General features: G+C 35.6%; 1 protein-coding gene and 2 long non-coding RNA genes across 3 annotated transcripts; all 3 read right to left on the bottom strand.

Annotated features, from left to right (window-relative positions):
• Positions 1–3,029: 3,029 nt before the first annotated feature.
• Positions 3,030–4,170, bottom strand: LOC148165905 (uncharacterized). The gene is made up of 4 exons (XM_088049626.1): positions 3,772–4,170; positions 3,520–3,718; positions 3,171–3,475; positions 3,030–3,119 (listed from the first exon to the last, which is right to left on the bottom strand). Exons 2-3 carry the CDS (start codon positions 3,649–3,651, stop codon positions 3,206–3,208), a joined length of 402 nt encoding a protein of 133 aa, XP_087905752.1. The 5' UTR covers positions 3,652–3,718; positions 3,772–4,170; the 3' UTR covers positions 3,030–3,119; positions 3,171–3,205.
• Positions 4,171–12,523: 8,353 nt separating this feature from the next.
• LOC148165904 (uncharacterized) lies at positions 12,524–13,631 on the bottom strand. Its single transcript, XR_015771090.1, has 2 exons — positions 13,454–13,631; positions 12,524–12,825 (listed from the first exon to the last, which is right to left on the bottom strand). It is a non-coding gene; the product is annotated as an uncharacterized LOC148165904 (long non-coding RNA).
• Positions 13,624–15,694, bottom strand: LOC148165903 (uncharacterized). Its single transcript, XR_015771091.1, has 6 exons — positions 15,680–15,694; positions 14,538–14,722; positions 14,295–14,483; positions 13,926–14,231; positions 13,761–13,874; positions 13,624–13,710 (listed from the first exon to the last, which is right to left on the bottom strand). It is a non-coding gene; the product is annotated as an uncharacterized LOC148165903 (long non-coding RNA).
• Between the last annotated feature and the right edge of the window lie 252 nt (positions 15,695–15,946).

Genomic DNA, 15,946 nt, shown 5'->3' with positions numbered 1-15,946 from the left:
CAAAAATTCAAACGGCCATAACTCAGTTATTTGTTGTCGGATCTGAATTTAAATTCCAAATTTGGATTCAGCGTGAGATTCTGCGTAAAATGAGTCAAAATTTATTGAGTTTACCTAAGAAATAAAGAAAGCATTGACCAAAAACTGTTTGGAAGTGGTCATTTTGGGGTGATTTTCAATCAATGTTTTCAAAATGAAAATGACGTTTAATAGCATTGAATTATATATCAGTCGAAAGAGGAGCTCAAAATCTATCCACTGGCCAAATTTGAGATCGATCGAACAAACGGTTTACGAGTTATGGTCAAAAATAAAAAAATTGAAAAATTTTCATCGTTTGAGTCGCAATTTTTTTTCGCGAAAAATCGACTATCGAATTTTGGGCTTTTAAGCACTTTTTCTAACGTAAAATGAGCTGAGAAAAACGATAGCGCAAACCGCATCTCAATATCTCTAATAGTTTCCGAGATATTTAACTTTAAAATTCATGAACATAACCTGTTTGTGTGCTGTCAAAATAATCAAGTTCGGACATACGTTAAGATACCTGTCCTATGTTTAGACACTATAATTTTAAATAATTAATAGAATCGTAATCAAGTCGTGAATGTTAAATCAGACTTCAGATTCTTACTCCTGAGGACCAAATTAATAAAAAGAGTATTTTCTTGCTTTAATTTTCATCGAAAAAATGCAAGTCAAATAAAAGTTTCAAAAATTAATAAAAAATTAACGGAGCGTCGGATCGAAAAATCTTTGACGGATTCTTGTTCCTGAGGTCTAAATTGATGGAAAAAGTCGGTTTCAAAGAGATTTTATTTTTTGTCAAAATCGCCAAAATCCATGGGTTAACCCCTTTGAACTTTTTTTGGCGAAAAACACGAAAGTTTTCAGATCGACACGAAACTTTGCACATGGCATAATTCGACATTTCTACATCCATTTCTGGCCTCCGTTCCTCGCTATCTGTGAGATTTTTTGAGAAAATGCAAATTAAAAATTTCAAAATTTAATTTCCCGCGTCAAGCAATCTGTCAACGAAGCATAGAAGCTAGGACATGCGTCAACAGTCTTTGGTCCATAAATAATATTAAATAAAATATTAACAAAGTCGTAAATCTTAAATCAAAGTTTTGATTCGTTTTTCTGAGGTTAAAATTAACAAGTTAAGTAGTTTATTGTATTTATTTACACTGAAAAATGAATGCATAATGTGTGTATAATTGGTTGCCTACCTACATTGCAAATTTTAAGTAAACTTATAATTACGTTTTGAATCCGACTTTAGAGTACAGAATCTTGTTCCTGAAGTCTAAATTAATGAAAAAAAAATGTTTCAAGAGGGTTTCGATTAAATTTCAAATATCAGTCGCGAAGAAACCTGTTTAGTTTTCAACCAATCACACACAGCCCAAATAAGAACCGGCAAATTTAAAGAAATTTATTAATAACACAAACATTAACATGAATAAATTAATGAGTACAAAGTTTCTACTTAAAAACTACAACAGGACTTAGAAAGACGTTGAAAACCGCCTCGACTACACTCCTTACATTAAATCTCGCTTCTTTCGGTCTTTTGACCGTCGTTAAATTGTTGTTACTACAAGCGAGACAGCCGATTTCGTCTAACCCGACTTGTACCTTGAACCCCCCACCTCGTTGTTGAAAAGTGTCCCCCCTTAAAATCCCCGCTTGCACTTTCGTGGTGATTTCGAACGTGTACAAGTTGTACCTCTTGTCGATTTGATCGCGCTGTAAAACGAGCTGCACTCTTCGCGGACTGCTTGCGTGATCGAAGATGGTGCGAAAACTGTTCGAAACCGAGCGGATTTTAACATCGTTTTTCAGTTTTCTGGGTTGATTTCAGGAGGATTAGAACCGAGAAGACGACTTGGATGAAAGCCGTGAATTTCTTGTACCGTGTTTGGGCGGTGAGGACCACGAAGAGGCAGAGAGACTGAAGATGAGGCCGGTGAAAACGAAGAAGGGCTAAGCTTCCGCGGAGTCAACGTCACGTGCATCGGAAGTCGTGGAACTCTCGCTTCACCTGCAACATTTGGAACGTGACAACTTGTCACTAGCATCAGCACCACCAGCAGCTGCGTTTCTGACTTCGCCAAAAAGAAAAAGGCTAGGAACCATACCAACTTCAAGTACAAGATCTTAAGGGCTAGATGTGGGTGGAGAATCGACCTCTGGACGGACCAAAGGGATGTGATCCAAAGCCTTCAGATCAGGATGGGATTAACAATGGGTAAATGTCCGTGGGAATAATCCACCGTGGCCGATGGGTAAAATGATGTATAATAACGCAAGTTTACACCAAAAAACAAGCGAGATATCGATATGAGAAGTTTGGCATTGTTTTTTTAATCATGAATTTTCGCGAAAATTTGTTTCATAAAAATATTATAATCTTCTATAACTAGACATTTAACAATCGTAGATAATATATATTAAAGAGCCACTTTGGGGTGATAAAAAATGACATAATAATTAAGTAGAAGCGAAAATTGCAAACGATTTGAGCACTTGTTTAGAAATGATAAGACAACAACGCTCGAATTCTGTTTTCGTGTTTGACGATCATCGCCTTCAACTTTCTTATTTCGTCGGCGAATTCTGGCAACGTTTTCTCCTAAATCAACAAAATTAGTTTAAGAAAAACCACAAACCTAAACTTGTGTTTGGTTTTGAGTCTTCCCCGATTTCGAAGAGCTTCGACACAGAAATGATCGCTTTCGATTCCATCCTTGAGCGAAATCAACAGACTCTTCAGTCGACAGCGCGCGCGCGCGCGCGCCGCACTGTCACCCAAAGTATCTGGATAGTCCGGTCAGTCCGGAGTTGTTTAGCCTCTAAAACCTCGAGATTTCGCATCCTCTCTTCGGCATCAGTCCTATGCCTGAGTTGAGTGTTGATGTAATATCACGCCTTCCACCATCTTCCTTCCTGCAAGAAGTGTAAAAAAGTTTCATCAAGAACATGTTTGTTTATCTCACCTGAAAAACTCTTCTTACTCTGTGCAGTCAATTGCTGTTTCTTCACGGCAAAGCTTTTAATTGCGCCTGCTTCTTGACCAACAGGAAAGACAACAAAGTTGTGTTAAGCTGCAACTAAGAGATTAAGGTGAGACCATGAATGGAGAGAAAAGAAAACAAACAAACCTTCCATCCTTCCTGAACAAACAGATCTCGCGTTTTCAAGAAACCAATAAATGATGTTTCCTTGACTTCACAAAATAGCTCACAAGACACCAGATGACCTTCAGAGCCTTTGTAGTACATATTTTCTTTCTTGACAACTGCATCTCGATGATGCTCTGTTTCCGTTGGTTGAGTTCCTTTGGCTCTTCTCTAGAGGAGAATACTCGTTTTCTGCTCGTAGACTCAACATTGCAAACTTCGTGCTCCCGCAATGCAATCAGCAACACTTGAAACATCTCCCAGTCACTGAACGACATCTTCAACCACTGGAAAAAGAACATTTGACTTTGAATTTAACCTTTTTCATCACCTTTTTCGTGATGTTATGCTCCTTGATCAATTCACTGTTCTCTGGGAGCACTGAATGGGTGGTTTCTTCAATTCTGTGCAATAACATGCAGAGTCCTTTAGCGTTGAGCGACGACAACCGCCTTTTCGACATCTTAGGCTATGGGTATCATCCATCGATTCAGTCTCTTAATAATAAACTCTGGTAATGAAGTTGGAACCTGAAATACCACGAAACATTTCAAGGCTGGAATTCAAACAGTTTTCAGCTTACCTGCGTTTAAAAATTTCAATAAGACCCATCAATTTGTTGCAAATCAACTCCAACTAAAAATAGCTTCAAATGAACTTCTTAACTTGTGTAATTTCTTTGCTACCATGCCCAGAAGAACGAGAAAGTAAACAGTAAAGAATTTTGGTAGTCTCTTGTGCAAGCAGGATCGTTGTTAATCATTTGTTGTACTCTGAAAATAAGTTTAGTAAATCATGAACATAACCTCAATGTGTGCTGTCAAAATATTCAAGTTAAGACATACGTTAAGATAGAGACACAATACCATTTTTAAATAATTAATAGAATCGTAACCAAGTCGTGAATGTTAAATCAGACTTCAGATTCTTACTCCTGAGGACAAAATTAATAAAAAGAGGATTTTCTTGCTTTAATTTTCATCGAAAAACTGCAAACCAAATAAAAGTTTGAAAAATTAATAAAACATTAACGGAGCGTCGGATCGAAAAATCTTTGACGGATTCTTGTTCCTGAGGTCCAAATTGATGGAAAAAGTCGGTTTCAAAGAGATTTTATTTTTTGTCGAAATCGCCAAAAATCCATGATGTTTAGTCTTTGAACTTTTTTTGGCGAAAAACGCGAAAGTTCGCAGATCGACACGAAACTATGCACATGGCATAATTTGACATTTCCACATCCATTTTTGGTCTCCGTTCCTCGCTATCTGCAAGATTTTTTGAGAAAATGCAAATTAAAAATTTTAAAATTCAATTTCCCGCGTCAAGCAATCTGTCAACGAAGCATAGAAGCTAGGACATGCGTCAACAGTCTTTAGTCCATAAATAATATTAAATAAAATATTAACAAAGTCGTAAATCTTAAATCAAAGTTCAGATTCGTTTTTCTGAGGTTAAAATTAACAAGTTAAGTAGTTTATTGTATTTATTTACACCGAAAAGTGAGAGAAGTTTTTCCATAAAAGCCACCTAGCGGAATAACGCCAAAGTTGATAGTTCACGCCTCCTCTCACCAGAGGGCTAAACTTTTGTTTTTAAAACTTACAATTTTTGAATCAAAACCATTTGCAGGAATAAGGAAGAATGATAAAAAACAATACCCTCAAATTAAACTAAAGGAGTATTAATAAAATAAAAAAACACAAACTCGACACTCTCCCTCCTTCTTGCAAAAAGTGTGAAAAAGTTTCATTAGGAACATGTTTGTTGGCTTACCTAAAAAAGACGAGGGAAACAATCTGAAATGGACGAAACTATCCATTCTTAATTAATGGTAATTGATTATTGCTCTAATTCCAACTGATCCAAGAGCCAAGAGCCAAGGTTAGTCCTTCGCAAGTGGCGCTTCCTCAAAAATTTCTCATTTAACGACTTCTTCAATTCTTGTAGATCATTGTTGTTTTTATATGCTGATGTAACCGCAGCCAGCTTGTCGGACATTTCAGTGCTCATTTCTTTTTCCGACTAAAACAAACCAAATAGTTTTAGGTGTTCATCTTCCTCTGATACTACAAAAGCCATGACATCATAAAGACACTAAATTTAAATCCCAAATTTGCAATCTGCGTAAAATTCTGCGTTCACTGATGTATAATAACTCAAGTTTAGTCTAAAAAATAAGCGAGATATCGATATGAGAAGTTTGGCCATAGTTTTAGTCATGAATTTTCGCGAAAATTTGCAAATTTCGACTATTGGAAAATCTAAAAACGATTTCTTATGTAAAAAATCGCGAGAAAAACGATGCCGCAAACCGCATTCCAATATCTGAAATAGTTTTCGAGATATCGAGCATGAATTGTTTGGAACCTTCAAAAATTTGGCCATCTGGCGACAACCCAAAAATTCAAACGGCCATAACTCAGTTATTTCTTGTCGGATCTGAATTTAAATTCCAGATTTGGATTCAGCGTGAGATTCTGCGTAAAATGAGTCAAAATTTATTGAGTTTACCTACGAAATAAAGAAAGCATTGACCAAAAACTGTTTGGAAGTGGTCATTTTGGGGTGATTTTCAATCAATGTTTTCAAAATGAAAATGACGTTTAATAGCATTGAATTATATATCAGTCGAAAGAGGAGCTCAAAATCTATCTACTGGCCCAATTTGAGATCGATCAAACAAACGGTTTAGGAGTTATGGCCAAAAATAAAAAAAAATAAAAATTTTCATCGTTTGAGTCGCAATTTTTTTTCGCGAAAAATCGACTATCGCATTTTGGGCTTTTAAGCACTTTTTCTAACGTAAAATGAGCCGAGAAAAACGATGGCGCAAACCGCATCTCAATATCTCTAATAGTTTCCGAGATATTTAACTTTGAAAATTGGGAAAAATGAGAAAAAATGAAAATCAACTATCCGAAACTTTGATCGGCCATAACTCGGTTATTTGTTGTCGGATCTGAATTTAAATCCCAAATTTGGAATCTGCGTAAAATTCTGCGTTCACTGATGTATAATAACTCGAGTTTACTCAAAAAAATAAGCGAGATATCGATATGAGAAGTTTGGCCATAGTTTTAGTCATGAATTTTTGCGAAAATTTGCAAATTTCGACTTTTGGAAAATCTAAAAACGATTTCTTATGTAAAAAATCGCGAGAAAAACGATGCCGCAAACCGCATTCCAATATCTGAAATAGTTTTCGAGATATCGAGCATGAATTGTTTGGAACCTTCAAAAATTTGGCCATCTGGCGACAACCCAAAAATTCAAACGGCCATAACTCAGTTATTTGTTGTCGGATCTGAATTTAAATTCCAGATTTGGATTCAGCGTGAGATTCTGCGTAAAATGAGTCAAAATTTATTGAGTTTACCTACGAAATAAAGAAAGCATTGACCAAAAACTGTTTGGAAGTGGTCATTTTGGGGTGATTTTCAATCACTATTTTTAATGTAAAAACGACGTTTAATACCTTTGTATTATATATCATTCGAAAGAGGAGCTCGAAATCTATCTACTGGCTCAATTTGAGATCGATCGAACAAACGGTTTACGAGTTATGGTCAAAAATAAAAAAAAATAAAAATTTTCATCGTTTGAGTCGCAATTTTTTTTCGCGAAAAATCGACTATCGAATTTTGGGCTTTTAAGCACTTTTTCTAACGTAAAATGAGCCGAGAAAAACGATGGCGCAAACCGCATCTCAATATCTCTAATAGTTTCCGAGATATTTAACTTTGAAAATTGGGAAAAATGAGAAAAAATGAAAATCAACTATCCGAAACTTTGATCGGCCATAACTCGGTTATTTGTTGTCGGATCTGAATTTAAATCCCAGATTTGGAATCTGCGTAAAATTCTGCGTTCACTGATGTATAATAACTCGAGTTTACTCAAAAAAATAAGCGAGATATCGTTATGAGAAGTTTGGCCATAGTTTTAGTCATGAATTTTCGCGAAAATTTGCAAATTTCGACTATTGGAAAATCTAAAAACGATTTCTTATGTAAAAAATCGCGAGAAAAACGATGCCGCAAACCGCATTCCAATATCTGAAATAGTTTTCGAGATATCGAGCATGAATTGTTTGGAACCTTCAAAAATTTGGCCATCTGGCGACAGCCCAAAAATTCAAACGGCCATAACTCAGTTATTTGTTGTCGGATCTGAATTTAAATTCCAGATTTGGATTCAGCGTGAGATTCTGCGTAAAATGAGTCAAAATTTATTGAGTTTACCTAAGAAATAAAGAAAGCATTGACCAAAAACTGTTTGGAAGTGGTCATTTTGGGGTGATTTTCAATCAATGTTTTCAAAATGAAAATGACGTTTAATAGCATTGAATTATATAGCAGTCGAAAAAGGAGCTCAAAATCTATCCACTGGCCCAATTTGAGATCGATCAAACAAACGGTTTACGAGTTATGGTCAAAAATAAAAAAAAATAAAAATTTTCATCGTTTGAGTCGCAATTTTTTTTCGCGAAAAATCGACTATCGAATTTTGGGCTTTTAAGCACTTTTTCTAACGTAAAATGAGCCGAGAAAAACGATGGCGCAAACCGCATCTCAATATCTCTAATAGTTTCCGAGATATTTAACTTTGAAAATTGGGAAAAATGAGAAAAAATGAAAATCAACTATCCGAAACTTTGATCGGCCATAACTCAGTTATTTGTTGTCGGATCTGAATTTAAATCCCAGATTTGGAATCTGCGTAAAATTCTGCGTTCACTGATGTATAATAACTCGAGTTTACTCCAAAAAATAAGCGAGATATCGATATGAGAAGTTTGGCCATAATTTTAGTCATGAATTTTTGCGTAAATTTGCAAATTTCGACTTTTGGAAAATCTAAAAACGATTTCTTATGTAAAAAATCGCGAGAAAAACGATGCCGCAAACCGCATTCCAATATCTGAAATAGTTTTCGAGATATCGAGCATGAATTGTTTGGAACCTTCAAAAATTTGGCCATCTGGCGACAACCCAAAAATTCAAACGGCCATAACTCAGTTATTTGTTGTCGGATCTGAATTTAAATTCCAGATTTGGATTCAGCGTGAGATTCTGCGTAAAATGAGTCAAAATTTATTGAGTTTACCTAAGAAATAGAGAAAGCATTGACCAAAAACTGTTTGGAAGTGGTCATTTTGGGGTGATTTTCAATCAATGTTTTCAAAATGAAAATGACGTTTAATAGCATTGAATTATATAGCAGTTGAAAGAGGAACTCAAAATCTATCCACTGGCCCAATTTGAGATCGATCAAACAAACGGTTTACCAGTTATGGTCAAAAATAAAAAAAAATAAAAATTTTCATCGTTTGAGTCGCAATTTTTTTTCGCGAAAAATCGACTATCGAATTTTGGGCTTTTAAGCACTTTTTCTAACGTAAAATGAGCCGAGAAAAACGATGGCGCAAACCGCATCTCAATATCTCTAATAGTTTCCGAGATATTTAACTTTGAAAATTGGGAAAAATGAGAAAAAATGAAAATCAACTATCCGAAACTTTGATAGGCCATAACTCAGTTATTTGTTGTCGGATCTGAATTTAAATCGCAGATTTGGAATCTGCGTAAAATTCTGCGTTCACTGATGTATAATAACTCGAGTTTACTCTAAAAAATAAGCGAGATATCGATATGAGAAGTTTGGCCATAATTTTAGTCATGAATTTTTGCGAAAATTTGCAAATTTCGACTTTTGGACAATCTAAAAACGATTTCTTATGTAAAAAATCGCGAGAAAAACGATGCCGCAAACCGCATTCCAATATCTGAAATAGTTTTCGAGATATCGAGCATGAATTGTTTGGAACCTTCAAAAATTTGGCCATCTGGCGACAACCCAAAAATTCAAACGGCCATAACTCAGTTATTTGTTGTCGGATCTGAATTTAAATTCCAGATTCGGATTCAGCGTGAGATTCTGCGTAAAATGAGTCAAAATTTATTGAGTTTACCTACGAAATAAAGAAAGCATTGACCAAAAACTGTTTGGAAGTGGTCATTTTGGGGTGATTTTCAATCAATGTTTTCAAAATGAAAATGACGTTTAATAGCATTGAATTATATATCAGTCGAAAGAGGAGCTCAAAATCTATCTACTGGCCCAATTTGAGATCGATCAAACAAACGGTTTAGGAGTTATGCCCAAAAATAAAAAAAAATAAAAATTTTCATCGTTTGAGTCGCAATTTTTTTTCGCGAAAAATCGACTATCGAATTTTGGGCTTTTAAGCACTTTTTCTAACGTAAAATGAGCCGAGAAAAACGATGGCGCAAACCGCATCTCAATATCTCTAATAGTTTCCGAGATATTTAACTTTGAAAATTGGGAAAAATGAGAAAAAATGAAAATCAACTATCCGAAACTTTGATCGGCCATAACTCAGTTATTTGTTGTCGGATCTGAATTTAAATCCCAGATTTGGAATCTGCGTAAAATTCTGCGTTCACTGATGTATAATAACTCGAGTTTACTCTAAAAAATAAGCGAGATATCGATATGAGAAATTTGGCCATAGTTTTAGTCATGAATTTTTGCGAAAATTTGCAAATTTCGACTTTTGGAAAATATAAAAACGATTTCTTATGTAAAAAATCGCGAGAAAAACGATGCCGCAAACCGCATTCCAATATCTGAAATAGTTTTCGAGATATCGAGCATGAACTGTTTGGAACCTTCAAAAATTTGGCCATCTGGCGACAACCCAAAAATTCAAACGGCCATAACTCAGTTATTTGTTGTCGGATCTGAATTTAAATTCCAGATTTGGATTCAGCGTGAGATTCTGCGTAAAATGAGTCAAAATTTATTGAGTTTACCTACGAAATAAAGAAAGCATTGACCAAAAACTGTTTGGAAGTGGTCATTTTGGGGTGATTTTCAATCAATGTTTTCAAAATGAAAATGACGTTTAATAGCATTGAATTATATATCAGTCGAAAGAGGAGCTCGAAATCTATCTACTGGCTCAATTTGAGATCGATCAAACAAACGGTTTAGGAGTTATGGCCAAAAATAAAAAAATTGAAAAATTTTCATCGTTTGAGTCGCAATTTTTTTTCGCGAAAAATCGACTATCGAATTTTCGACTTTTAAGCACTTTTTCTAACGTAAAATGAGCCGAGAAAAACGATGGCGCAAACCGCATCTCAATATCTCTAATAGTTTCCGAGATATTTAACTTTGAAAATTGGGAAAAATGAGAAAAAATGAAAATCAACTATCCGAAACTTTGATCGGCCATAACTCAGTTATTTGTTGTCGGATCTGAATTTAAATCCCAGATTTGGAATCTGCGTAAAATTCTGCGTTCACTGATGTATAATAACTCGAGTTTACTCTAAAAAATAAGCGAGATATCGATATGAGAAATTTGGCCATAGTTTTAGTCATGAATTTTTGCGAAAATTTGCAAATTTCGACTTTTGGAAAATCTAAAAACGATTTCTTATGTAAAAAATCGCGAGAAAAACGATGCCGCAAACCGCATTCGAATATCTCAACTAGTTTTCGAGATATCGAGCATGAATTGTTTGGAACCTTCAAAAATTTGGCCATCTGGCGACAACCCAAAAATTCAAACGGCCATAACTCAGTTATTTGTTGTCGGATCTGAATTTAAATTCCAGATTTGGATTCAGCGTGAGATTCTGCGTAAAATGAGTCAAAATTTATTGAGTTTACCTACGAAATAAAGAAAGCATTGACCAAAAACTGTTTGGAAGTGGTCATTTTGGGGTGATTTTCAATCAATGTTTTCAAAATGAAAATGACGTTTAATAGCATTGAATTATATATCAGTCGAAAGAGGAGCTCAAAATCTATCCACTGGCCCAATTTGAGATCGATCGAACAAACGGTTTACGAGTTATGGTCAAAAATAAAAAAATTGAAAAATTTTCATCGTTTGAGTCGCAATTTTTTTTCGCGAAAAATCGACTATCGAATTTTGGGCTTTTAAGCACTTTTTCTAACGTAAAATGAGCTGAGAAAAACGATAGCGCAAACCGCATCTCAATATCTCTAATAGTTTCCGAGATATTTAACTTTAAAATTCATGAACATAACCTGTTTGTGTGCTGTCAAAATAATCAAGTTCGGACATACGTTAAGATACCTGTCCTATGTTTAGACACTATAATTTTAAATAATTAATAGAATCGTAATCAAGTCGTGAATGTTAAATCAGACTTCAGATTCTTACTCCTGAGGACCAAATTAATAAAAAGAGTATTTTCTTGCTTTAATTTTCATCGAAAAAATGCAAGTCAAATAAAAGTTTCAAAAATTAATAAAAAATTAACGGAGCGTCGGATCGAAAAATCTTTGACGGATTCTTGTTCCTGAGGTCTAAATTGATGGAAAAAGTCGGTTTCAAAGAGATTTTATTTTTTGTCAAAATCGCCAAAATCCATGGGTTAACCCCTTTGAACTTTTTTTGGCGAAAAACACGAAAGTTTTCAGATCGACACGAAACTTTGCACATGGCATAATTCGACATTTCTACATCCATTTCTGGCCTCCGTTCCTCGCTATCTGTGAGATTTTTTGAGAAAATGCAAATTAAAAATTTCAAAATTTAATTTCCCGCGTCAAGCAATCTGTCAACGAAGCATAGAAGCTAGGACATGCGTCAACAGTCTTTGGTCCATAAATAATATTAAATAAAATATTAACAAAGTCGTAAATCTTAAATCAAAGTTTTGATTCGTTTTTCTGAGGTTAAAATTAACAAGTTAAGTAGTTTATTGTATTTATTTACACTGAAAAATGAATGCATAATGTGTGTATAATTGGTTGCCTACCTACATTGCAAATTTTAAGTAAACTTATAATTACGTTTTGAATCCGACTTTAGAGTACAGAATCTTGTTCCTGAAGTCTAAATTAATGAAAAAAAAATGTTTCAAGAGGGTTTCGATTAAATTTCAAATATCAGTCGCGAAGAAACCTGTTTAGTTTTCAACCAATCACACACAGCCCAAATAAGAACCGGCAAATTTAAAGAAATTTATTAATAACACAAACATTAACATGAATAAATTAATGAGTACAAAGTTTCTACTTAAAAACTACAACAGGACTTAGAAAGACGTTGAAAACCGCCTCGACTACACTCCTTACATTAAATCTCGCTTCTTTCGGTCTTTTGACCGTCGTTAAATTGTTGTTACTACAAGCGAGACAGCCGATTTCGTCTAACCCGACTTGTACCTTGAACCCCCCACCTCGTTGTTGAAAAGTGTCCCCCCTTAAAATCCCCGCTTGCACTTTCGTGGTGATTTCGAACGTGTACAAGTTGTACCTCTTGTCGATTTGATCGCGCTGTAAAACGAGCTGCACTCTTCGCGGACTGCTTGCGTGATCGAAGATGGTGCGAAAACTGTTCGAAACCGAGCGGATTTTAATATCGTTTTTCAGTTTTCTGGGTTGATTTCAGGAGGATTAGAACCGAGAAGACGACTTGGATGAAAGCCGTGAATTTCTTGTACCGTGTTTGGGCGGTGAGGACCACGAAGAGGCAGAGAGACTGAAGATGAGGCCGGTGAAAACGAAGAAGGGCTAAGCTTCCGCGGAGTCAACGTCACGTGCATCGGAAGTCGTGGAACTCTCGCTTCACCTGCAACATTTGGAACGTGACAACTTGTCACTAGCATCAGCACCACCAGCAGCTGCGTTTCTGACTTCGCCAAAAAGAAAAAGGCTAGGAACCATACCAACTTCAAGTACAAGATCTTAAGGGCTAGATGTGGGTGGAGAATCGACCTCTGGACGGACCAAAGGGATGTGATCCAAAGCCTTCAGATCAGGATGGGATTAACAATGGGTAAATGTCCGTGGGAATAATCCACCGTGGCCGATGGGTAAAATGATGTATAATAACGCAAGTTTACACCAAAAAACAAGCGAGATATCGATATGAGAAGTTTGGCATTGTTTTTTTAATCATGAATTTTCGCGAAAATTTGTTTCATAAAAATATTATAATCTTCTATAACTAGACATTTAACAATCGTAGATAATATATATTAAAGAGCCACTTTGGGGTGATAAAAAATGACATAATAATTAAGTAGAAGCGAAAATTGCAAACGATTTGAGCACTTGTTTAGAAATGATAAGACAACAACGCTCGAATTCTGTTTTCGTGTTTGACGATCATGGCCTTCAACTTTCTTATTTCGTCGGCGAATTCTGGCAACGTTTTCTCCTAAATCAACAAAATTAGTTTAAGAAAAACCACAAACCTAAACTTGTGTTTGGTTTTGAGTCTTCCCCGATTTCGAAGAGCTTCGACACAGAAATGATCGCTTTCGATTCCATCCTTGAGCGAAATCAACAGACTCTGCGCGCGCCGCACTGTCACCCAAAGTATCTGGATAGTCCGGTCAGTCCGGAGTTGTTTAGCCTCTAAAACCTCGAGATTTCGCATCCTCTCTTCGGCATCATTCCTATGCCTGAGTTGAGTGTTGATGTAATATCACGCCTTCCACCATCTTCCTTCCTGCAAGAAGTGTAAAAAAGTTTCATCAAGAACATGTTTGTTTATCTCACCTGAAAAACTCTTCTTACTCTGTGCAGTCAATTGCTGTTTCTTCACGGCAAAGCTTTTAATTGCGCCTGCTTCTTGACCAACAGGAAAGACAACAAAGTTGTGTTAAGCTGCAACTAAGAGATTAAGGTGAGACCATGAATGGAGAGAAAAGAAAACAAACAAACCTTCCATCCTTCCTGAACAAACAGATCTCGCGTTTTCAAGAAACCAATAAATGATGTTTCCTTGACTTCACAAAATAGCTCACAAGACACCAGATGACCTTCAGAGCCTTTGTAGTACATATTTTCTTTCTTGACAACTGCATCTCGATGATGCTCTGTTTCCGTTGGTTGAGTTCCTTTGGCTCTTCTCTAGAGGAGAATACTCGTTTTCTGCTCGTAGACTCAACATTGCAAACTTCGTGCTCCCGCAATGCAATAAGGCAACACTTGAAACATCTCCCAGTCACTGAACGACATCTTCAACCACTGGAAAAAGAACATTTGACTTTGAATTTAACCTTTTTCATCCATATTGCAGTAAAGCAGCACCTTTTTCGTGATGGATCAATTCACTGTACTCTGGGAGCACTGAATGGGTGGTTTCTTCAATTCTGTGCAATAACTTGCAGAGTCCTTCAGCGTTGAGCGACGACAACCGCCTTTTCGACATCTTAGGCTATGGGTATCATCCATCGATTCAGTCTCTTTAATAATAAACTCTGGTAATGAAGTTGGAACCTGGAAATACCACGAAACATTTCAAGGCTGGAATTCAAACAGTTTTCAGCTTACCTGCGTTTAAAAATTTCAATAAAGACCCATCAATTTGTTGCAAATCAACTCCAACTCTAAATAGCTTCAAATGAACTTCTTAACTTGTGTAATTTCTTTGCTACCATGCCCAGAAGAACGAGAAAGTAAACAGTAAAGAATTCTGGTAGTTTCTTGTTAAATCATGAACATAACCTCAATGTGTGCTGTCAAAATAGTCAAGTTAAGACATACGTTAAGATAGAGACACAATAATTTTTAATAATTAATAGAATCGTAACCAAGTCGTGAATGTTAAATCAGACTTTAGATTCTTACTCCTGAGGACAAAATTAATAAAAAGAGTATTTTCTTGCTTTAATTTTCATCGAAAAACTGCAAACCAAATAAAAGTTTGAAAAATTAATAAAACATTAACGGAGCGTCTGATCGAAAAATCTTTGACGGATTCTTGTTCCTGAGGTCCAAATTGATGGAAAAAGTCGGTTTCAAAGAGATTTTATTTTTTGTCGAAATCGCCAAAAATCCATGATGTTTAGTCTTTGAACTTTTTTTGGCGAAAAACGCGAAAGTTCGCAGATCGACACGAAACTATGCACATGGCATAATTTGACATTTCCACATCCATTTTTGGTCTCCGTTCCTCGCTATCTGCAAGATTTTTTGAGAAAATGCAAATTAAAAATTTTAAAATTCAATTTCCCGCGTCAAGCAATCTGTCAACGAAGCATAGAAGCTAGGACATGCGTCAACAGTCTTTAGTCCATAAATAATATTAAATAAAATATTAACAAAGTCGTAAATCTTAAATCAAAGTTCAGATTCGTTTTTCTGAGGTTAAAATTAACAAGTTAAGTAGTTTATTGTATTTATTTACACCGAAAAGTGAGAGAAGTTTTTCCATAAAAGCCACCTAGCGGAATAACGCCGAAGTTGATAGTTCACGCCTCCTCTCACCAGAGGGCTAAACTTTTGTTTTTAAAACTTACAATTTTTGAATCAAAACCATTTGCAGGAATAAGGAAGAATGATAAAAAACAATACCCTCAAATTAAACTAAAGGAGTATTAATAAAATAAAAAAACACAAACTCGACACTCTCCCTCCTTCTTGCAAAAAGTGTGAAAAAGTTTCATTAGTTTCATTCATGTTTGTTGGCTTACCTAAAAAAGACGAGGGAAACAATCTGAAATGGACGAAACTATCCATTCTTAATTAATGGTAATTGATTATTGCTCTAATTCCAACTGATCCAAGAGCCAAGAGCCAAGGTTAGTCCTTCGCAAGTGGCGCTTCCTCAAAAATATCTCATTTAACGACTTCTTCAATTCTTGTAGATCATTGTTGTTTTTATATGCTGATGTAACCGCAGCCAGCTTGTCGGACATTTCAGTGCTCATTTCTTTTTCCGACTAAAACAAACCAAATAG

This window comes from Gnatocerus cornutus, unplaced genomic scaffold (assembly GCF_029298725.1).
Source record: "Gnatocerus cornutus isolate USDA-ARS CGAHR unplaced genomic scaffold, icGnaCorn1.1 ctg00000145.1, whole genome shotgun sequence".
In the NCBI taxonomy this organism is placed as follows: domain Eukaryota; kingdom Metazoa; phylum Arthropoda; class Insecta; order Coleoptera; family Tenebrionidae; genus Gnatocerus; species Gnatocerus cornutus.
Note: the sequence above shows the minus strand (reverse complement) of the source record. Positions and strands in the feature narration are given on the sequence as shown.